Source organism: Plecotus auritus (genome assembly GCF_963455305.1).
Source record: "Plecotus auritus genome assembly, chromosome: 3".
In the NCBI taxonomy this organism is placed as follows: domain Eukaryota; kingdom Metazoa; phylum Chordata; class Mammalia; order Chiroptera; family Vespertilionidae; genus Plecotus; species Plecotus auritus.
The window spans coordinates 194,309,181-194,317,724 of NC_137772.1; the positions used below are offsets into that span (position 1 = coordinate 194,309,181).

The 8,544-nt window shown below is 39.2% G+C and overlaps 1 protein-coding gene across 1 annotated transcript in view; it reads left to right on the forward strand.

Moving 5' to 3' along the window:
* Window positions 1-3,613, forward strand: part of SOX5 (SRY-box transcription factor 5) — a 403,151-nt gene extending 399,538 nt beyond the window's left edge. The window contains exon 15 of the mRNA XM_080660592.1: window positions 2,973-3,613. Within this exon, the coding sequence (XP_080516718.1) occupies window positions 2,973-3,276 (304 nt within the window). The 3' untranslated portion in view covers window positions 3,277-3,613. The remainder of the gene's footprint in view (window positions 1-2,972) is intronic.
* The last annotated feature ends 4,931 nt before the right edge of the window (window positions 3,614-8,544 follow it).

The following is an 8,544-nucleotide window of genomic DNA, read 5'->3' on the forward strand; positions in this document are numbered from 1 at the left end:
TACAACATAAAAATTATTTGAAAAGAAAGAAAAACCGGTTTCTGGGTTTAGAGAGGTTTCTGGGTGATCAAGGCACATAGGTGGTCTTTGTAGGGCACACAAATTAGGGACTCTATTTAGGGCACAACCAGGTGTGAATGAGAACATTCTCTTCTGAATTAAGAATGCAGCTCTTGCCTGGTCTGTGTGGCTCAGTAGGTTGAGTGTCCTTCCATGCACCAGGAGGCCACTGGCTCTATTCCTGGGCAGGGCACATACCCAGGTTTCCTGCTTTATCCTCAGGAGGGAGTGTATAGAAGGCAGCCAGTTGATGTTTCTCTCTCATTGATGTTTTGCTCTCTCCCTCTCCCTTTCTCTGAAATCAGTATATATGAAGAATGCAGCTCTCATAACCCATGCACACAGACAATAATGTGCTGAAGGCCTGAAGGAGGGCAAGGCAAAGGGGGAGGAAACTGGGGACATCTGTAATAGAGTCAACAATTTTTTTTAAATATTTTTTTATTGATTTCAGAGAGGAAGGGAGAGGGAGAGAGAGAAACATCAATGATGAGAGAGAATCATTGATTGGCTGGCTCCTGCATGTCCCCCACCTGGGATCAAGCCCACAACCCAGGCGTGTGCCCTGACCAGGAATCAAACTGTGACCTCCTGGTTTATAGATCAATTCTCAACCACTGACCCACAGTGGCCAGGCTGTTTTATCTTTTCCTACCTTTATAGGGTGAGCACCCCATAATATTCAACCTGCAACTGCATCACTTCTGCACAATTTTCTCAAAAAACACAGAAATAAAGTTGTTCGTATTTGGAACAGAAATAAGTAAGATCCCAAGAGTTTTCTATAATAAATAAATTTTAGAATAAATGAATTTTTAGAATTTTTGTAATGAAAATGGTTAGAGGATACCTTAGAAAAAACCTTTTCAAATCTGCCCCACCCCCTCCATTCCCTTGAAAGGATCATCATGCTCTGTCTGGGTTCTATGGTTTATACACCAGTGCATGGCTCTTTGCAAAGCTGAGATGAAACCCAACACTCCTTGGAGAAGTAGTGAACAAATGAACATATGAATGAATGAAAGAATGCCTGAATGAACACCATTTATTAATCCCTTTCTACTAGGACTAGCCCATAATTTGTGGCTCCCAGGGCAAAATGAAAATACAGGGTCCCTGTTAAAAAATTATTAAGAACTAGAGGTCCGGTGCATGAAATTCGTGCATGGGGGGGTGGGGAGGGGGAGTCCCCTCAGCCCAGCCTGCACCCTCTCTAATCCGGGACCCCTTGGGGGATGTCCGACTGCCTGTTTAGGCCCAATCCCAGAGATCTGGCCTAAACAGGCAGTCGGACAACCCTCTCACAATCCTGGACCGCTGGCTCCTAATTGCTCACCTGCCTGCCTGCCTGCGTGGTCATCCCTAACTGCTCCCCCCTGCCAGCCTGGTCACCGCTCACTGCCCCTGCATGCTGGCCTGATCACCCCTAACTGCCCCCCCCCCCGCCAGCCTGGTCGCCCCTAACTGCCTCCCATTGCCGGCCAGGTTGCCCCCAGCTGCCCCCTCCCTGCCAGCCTGGTTGCTCCTAACTGCCCCCCCCCACACTGGCCTGGTCAGCCCTTACTGGCCTCCCTGCCAGCCTGGTCACCCCAAACTGCCTCCTTCTACCAGCCTGGTTGCCCCTAACTGCCCCCCCACTGGCCTGGTCACCCCCAACTGTCCCCCCTGCCAGCCTAATCACCCCCAACTGCCCCCCTGCTGGCCTGGTTGCCCCCAACTGCATCCCCCCCCACCAGCCTGGTTGTCCCTAACTGCCCCCTCCACCGGCCTGGTCACCTCTTACTTCCCCCCCGCCGACCTGGTTATACCACACAGCCTGCTTGTTCAGTCATTTGGCCGTCCCTCCCTCACCCTTCTGCCGGCCTGGTTTTAGGCAGCCATCTTGTGAGGTCGTGATGGTCAATTTGCATATTACCACTTTACTATATAGGATTCTTTCCATTTGCAACAGCATGGATGGAACTGGAGAGCATTATGCTAAGCGAAATAAGCCAGTCAGAGAAAGATAAATATCACATGATCTCACTCATTTGTGGAATATAATGAACAACATAAACTGATAAACAAAAATAAAACCAGAGTCATAGAAGCATCGAACAGACTGTCCAACCTATGAGGGAAGGCAGGGGGTGAGGGGGTAAGAGATTAACCAAAGGATTTGTATGCATGCATATGAGCATAACCAATGGATACAGAAGGGGGGGAGGAGGGGAGTGAGGGCATGTGTTGGGGGTGGGGGCAGCCGGGGAGTGGTCAATGGGGGAAAAAGGAGACTTATGTAATACTTTAAACAATAAAGAATTTAAGTTAAAAATTATTAAGAATTTTAAGACTGTGACAACAGACATTTAAGACAAGGGTAGAATCTTTCTAAGCCCTGAGGCCTGTGTTGCTTCAGAGGTTGTCCTCCCATAAGACTGGCCCTGTTTCCTACCCCCATCTAAAACTATGTCAGGGACTAAGTGGAATGTGATATTATTCAGTTCTGGTGAGTTCTGGGCAATCGATTACTTTCAGAGCTCTAATATTTTAGGATTTCTCCATTAAAATTGAATTGTAATTATTTTTTAAAATGTTTCTGCATGCTGCAATGAAGGAGAAATGAACTAAGGGTCAAGGACTTGGGTTCTTTTGCTTAATCTTTCTGCATCTCAATTTTTTCATAAAGTAGAATAGTAAAACAGAATTTATCTTAAAAATTTAACGGGTAACACATATGTCTTGTAATCTATAAAGCACTACATGGAAGTAAGGCATTAGAATCAAAGTAAGATACAACTTTTAAATGTTGGGCAATAGGATGAAAATCACTGCCTTAGCGTTGGACAAACTGAGCAAATTAATTATATAGCAAGGCCTGCCTCTAACTACTCACTCACCACGGTCTCTTTTGGGGCATTTCTCTTTGACAGGCAACAAGCACAGATCCCCATCGCTACTGCTGGTGTTGTGTACCCTGGAGCCATCACCATGGCTGGGATGCCCTCCCCTCACCTGCCCTCAGAGCACTCAAGCGTGTCTAGCAGTCCTGAGCCCGGGATGCCCGTCATCCAGAGCACTTATGGCGTCAAAGGAGAGGAGCCACATATCAAAGAAGAGATACAGGCTGAGGACATCAACGGAGAAATTTATGATGAATACGATGAGGAAGAGGATGACCCAGATGTTGATTATGGGAGTGACAGTGAAAACCATATCACAGGACAAGCCAACTGATAAGGGTCAAAAGATTGCCGTGACTTTAGGACTTAAAGAAGCCCTAGCTGGTTCATCCTTACCAGTGGCCAAGCACATTAACTTTCTCATACACTGACTGTTACTTTAACTGTTAGTCTTAAATAGTTGGGACATCAGCTGACTAATAGACCTCAGCCTCAAAAGGCTCGGAAAGGAAAAAAATATATACAACAAGCAAACAACAATATCAACAACAAGAGATTGAAATAAGCTATGGGTAAAATAATGCCAGTAATTCAGCTGCTACATCCAAGCACTGAAGTCTTACCCGTCAACTTTTTTTTTTTTTAATAAACTTTATGGCTGTTTGTTCTACAATGTTCTAGAAATTCTCACTCAGGTACACAGTGCCAACAAGTGGCTTGTGAATGTGTTTTGTTGTTTTGTGCTACAATTTTTAAAAAGAAATAAGTTTTGTTTTGTTTTGGGGGTTTTCTGGGGGTTTTCCTTTTCCTTTCCTCCTTTCTTTTCTGTTTTTTTTTTCTTTCCTTTTTTTTTTTTTTTTTTTGTAATGCACCTGACAGAAAAAAAGAAAGATGACTTTCTCTTTACTTCTTTCCACCTTCTCCATCTCTATATATTTTAAAGATGGAAGTCTGTGCATGGGGGGGAAGAGGGAAAAAGAGCCTGTTTTTAACTTCCTTGCTATCCATCACAAAACAAGCAATTATGTATTTTCTTTAGAGGACTTTATTGCACACCACACTACATCTTTGAGCAAGTGCCAAATTTGTACTGACGTGTTGACCCAGTTCATTTCTTTCCTTTTCTTTTTCCTGTTCCTTCTTAAGTTAGGACAGTGTTATATCTTAGACAATCCCTTGAAAAACCTAAAATACCAGCAGCTGGTGAGATTTGACTTTTTTTTTTTAATGGAAACTGTAGGTGCTGTTCTCAGGTGAAAAAAGAGAGAGAGAGAGAGAGAGAGAGAGAGAGAGAAAGAGAGAGAGAGAAGAAATTTAGAGAAAAATATTTTCTGATCTTGGATTTTTGTGTGTATGTATGTGTGTGATTATGGTACTAATAGGAATAACGTTGGACCATTGTGAGTTAAACCCACACCTGGGGATGAAATCCCACATCCTCCTAAGTGACTGGTCTGGAAGCAACCTTGACCTTGACTTTGCACTTCAAATGACAACCAATATAGGGCTCAGAAATTATATTTTTAAATGTCTAATATAATGACTATTGGATGAATCAGGTGGCCCTGTGTAATAGACGTGTGCATGTATAATATGGAAGCTACTAGCAAACTGCTCCCAGAAGTCCCTTCTCCCTGGTCAGTTGGTTTCACTAATGTTTGCTACTTAATGATTTCTGTTTGTTTTTCCTGTTGATAACATCAAGCAAAAATAATTGTTGTTTTCCTTGAATACATTTGCCCATGTTCCAGAAATAGAGAATTAGCTTCTTTCTTCAAAATTCCATCCTCTCCTGTTGAGGAAATGGAACTGATGATTTTTATAAGGTATCTTTCATCTCTCCATGACACGTGGTGGAGGCCATTTGCATTTCAGAATTGTGGGCCACGCGCATCTCATGCAAAAAGCAGGATTTTATTAAAAGTCATCGCGCCCAACACAATGGAGCCTGGCTGAACCCAGGGACCCTTGCCACTGTGCTTCCCTTGCTGTCAGAGGAAGCCACTGGAGTCCAAGTTTAGGTTCCAGCAGAGTGTGTGATAGAGCAACAGTGGATGGTGAGGGGACTCTTATTTCAGTTTTGCCAGCCAAATGCTAAGGCAGTGTGGGCCTTGTACAAATAAATGCAAACTCATTGAAAGTCAGATGCCATTATTTGTGTGGAAGCATCAAACAGTAAATACTCCAACCAGTAGTTTGGAAGTGCTGTGATTTTAACTCCAGTCATCACTTTCCTGTCCCACCCCACCCCCCAACCCGACCCTACTATTTGATTTTTACATGTAAGTCAGAAAAAAAGTCCTTTTTATTTTTCTCTCTCTCAAAAGACTTGCTCTGGGGTTTTGCTTGGAGGGGCTGATCATATCCTGCATGTCAGAGATTTTGTTTTGTTTGTTTTTCTGTTTGTTTTTGATGACTGTATTTTCATTTGAACTGCCTCTTTTTGCTAGTGTTGTAATAATGATGATGATGATAAAAATAATAATAGTAATAATAATAATAATAATGGTCAGCTGTTCCCAGATTAGTAAGTTATGTATAATTTATTTCTCCCTTTCTATTTTATTCTGCTCTGATTTGGAAGTGCAGCCAATAAGCTGTTAGATATTTAAAATGAATTTTCACACACACACACACACACACACACACACACACACAAATTTACCCAGATAATTTTACTGCTCCTTACATAAGTTTTCTCCTTTAAAAAAAAAATCTGGCCCCAATAATGTCAAGTTCTGGTGTTTAATACAAAGGAGTGAATTAATAGGAGGGTCACATTCAATCTTAATTAACTTACGCTCTCATCAGTCATTTTAGTTATTTAATTACCACAGTCATCTAGAGCCAATTTTTTTTTTGTTTGTTCCATTTTGTTTTCAAGCACTCTGGATAAGAAAAAATAGACACTTGTTTTTATATCGTTATTATGTACAATGTGAAAACAGATTTTAAAAAATTTGTTCTCTGTCTTCATTAAGAAATTCTCTCTGATTTATGTGGGTTCACGTCTCACATTTGCTGGATACTTATTTTACCCCATGTTATACAAGTACTTGGTTTTCATTTCAGACTTCGGGCTATAAGAATACTTTGTTTTAGCTCCAGGTAGCTGCCACTTGATGGCATTCAAGGCTGAAACCAATTCTAACACACATACCAGTAAATTGACAAAACACTTCTGTTTGGTCTTTTTATGTTTGTTTTTTTTTTATTTTGTTTTATTTAAAAGGGAAAAGAAAATTGTTAATGGTGACTTTTAACTGCTGAAATTCAGTTAACTTTATTTAGTTACATTTATGTCACGGAGACTAAACTGTGCATGACTGAAACAAAAGCAAGTTCATGGCCCTGCATTATATTCTCTTGTTCTGACATCTAACTCACTAGTGTTACCATTTCTTTGCCTTAGTTTTCCCCAAAAGAAACAAAAAAAAATTACATTAATGTTTAAAGTGCTTTGAAGTCATTTGATAAAGGTGCTATGAATAGCAACATACTGTGTTAACACATTGCCTTTCTGGCATTTGATTGGTTTATAATTTTTTTAGAGGATCCTAAAACCTTTTATTCTTTTTCTGTGCCCCATGTTGACCAAAAAGATAAGGTGGAGGAAATGAAAGTAAGATTAAACTAAAATGAATATAATCCCCCTCCTCTCTACTTTCTTTCCCTTCCTCCCCATTTACCTCTCTCTCTCTATCTCCCCCTCTCCCCACCTCTCTCTCTCTCTCTCTCTCTCTCTCTCTCCCTCCCTCTCTCTCTCTCTCTCTCACACACACACACACACACACTTACCCCAGTACAGAGGAATAATCCTGCCAAAATTCTGTTTTTTTAATGGCTGTTGTAATCAGTTCCTCTGAAAATAGTCGTGTTTTAATATGGATCTAAAAGAACATTACTGAAGAAAAATAAGTTAAAGTTGCTCATTTACAAGTTGCTAACAATTTGGCTACTTACTACAATTGGATAAAATACAAAAGTACTCTTCAGTACACTTATACCTAAATTAGTTGAGTCAATTTTTAACATTTATTTGGCAACTGCAGTTAAGAGGTAACCATGTATAAAATCCCTCCCAAAGAACATAATCATTATTGAAACCAAATCCTCTTATAAGGAACAAATATAAGAGTCTTCTTTGATGAAATTATTTCATAGGTTTGATTTCTGGAGTAAACTTTTACCTTAATTCATTTAAAGATCATTATCTTTAAGTATTTCACGGTCCAATTTCAGCTATTTTCTTAGTCCAGAAGTTGTTACTGTTCCAGAAGAAACCTCTTAGATCAGTTTTAAATGTCAGAAATAATTACATTTTCAATCATTCTAATAGGTAAATTATTGAATTGTAATAAACAGCTGTATATTTACAAACAGGTTTATAAGAGATTTGTTTATCAAGTGAATAGTAAAATAAAAACTATGGGGTCTGCAAGGAAAAATATGAAGCCCACTAAAAGTGGTTCAGATATCTCTTTGTCTTGTAGGGTGTAGGTTTTCGTTTAGACAGGCTTTTACAGTATTTAAGTTTAAAATTTCCTATAACTCTCAGTTTCCCAGGTTGAAGATGATGTTGTGTTGAGTTTTCTACTGATTGATTCCTGTCCTCCCCAGTGTATCTGTCACTGGTTCACTATAACAGTATTTATATAGCTCCACTGGCTCTAAAGCTCTTAGTCCTTCTAACATTTTGGATTTTATGAGTAAAAATTGTTTTTAAAAGTAGAAAAGAGACAATCAAATGCCTGGAGCTTAAAACAAAGTATGTGCAACCTACCATCTCACTTGAAATTTAATAAAATAAATAATTATGTAAATATAACATAGAGTTATAGATTTATATTTTGTTCATAACACATAGTGTAATATAAGTTGTATATTTTCATGTTTTTGGTTTTATGTTATCATTCATGCCACAATAAAAATAAAACAGGAGTTTATGTACTCTTAAAAAAAAAGATGTGGGTTGCCACCAACCTGTTTTTGTTTTTTTGTTTTTGCATTCTCTTTTTTCAGTATTACTGCCATGCAAGGCACCAATAAAAACAGCAAATGTGTTCTTTACCTATTTACTGTGTTTCTTTTCACATTTATTATTATGAAGGGTAATCAGTTTTATTATGAAAAGAGCGAAAGTATCGAAAATAATTTTGTTTTCAATATAAATAACCCCACTTCCTGAAGTTGACTTTGAACTGAAAACTAGGAGTTTACTTCTCAAAAGGTGGACTTTCTGAAAAAGGCCGACCTTGTTATAATGCATATATGTCATCAGACAGGGATATAGCTTCACTATAATGTCAAAAGATATGCCATATACCAGTACATCTATAAAATTGAGTCTAATACACTTAGAAATCCTACAGCTGGAAGCACACTTAATGTTGTTTTCCAAAGCTTGGCACTATTATTGATGAGTTTTTCTACACTTCAGGGTTATCTTTCATCCTGTTATTTGTATAGAAAAAAATCTAAATTTCAGATTATGAAATTACTAAGAAGTATAATTTTCAACTTGCTGTTATCTAATTTAGAATAACAAATCATCTAAATTGTTTAACACTCTGACTTTGGCCTCTGGATTCTACCTTCAACT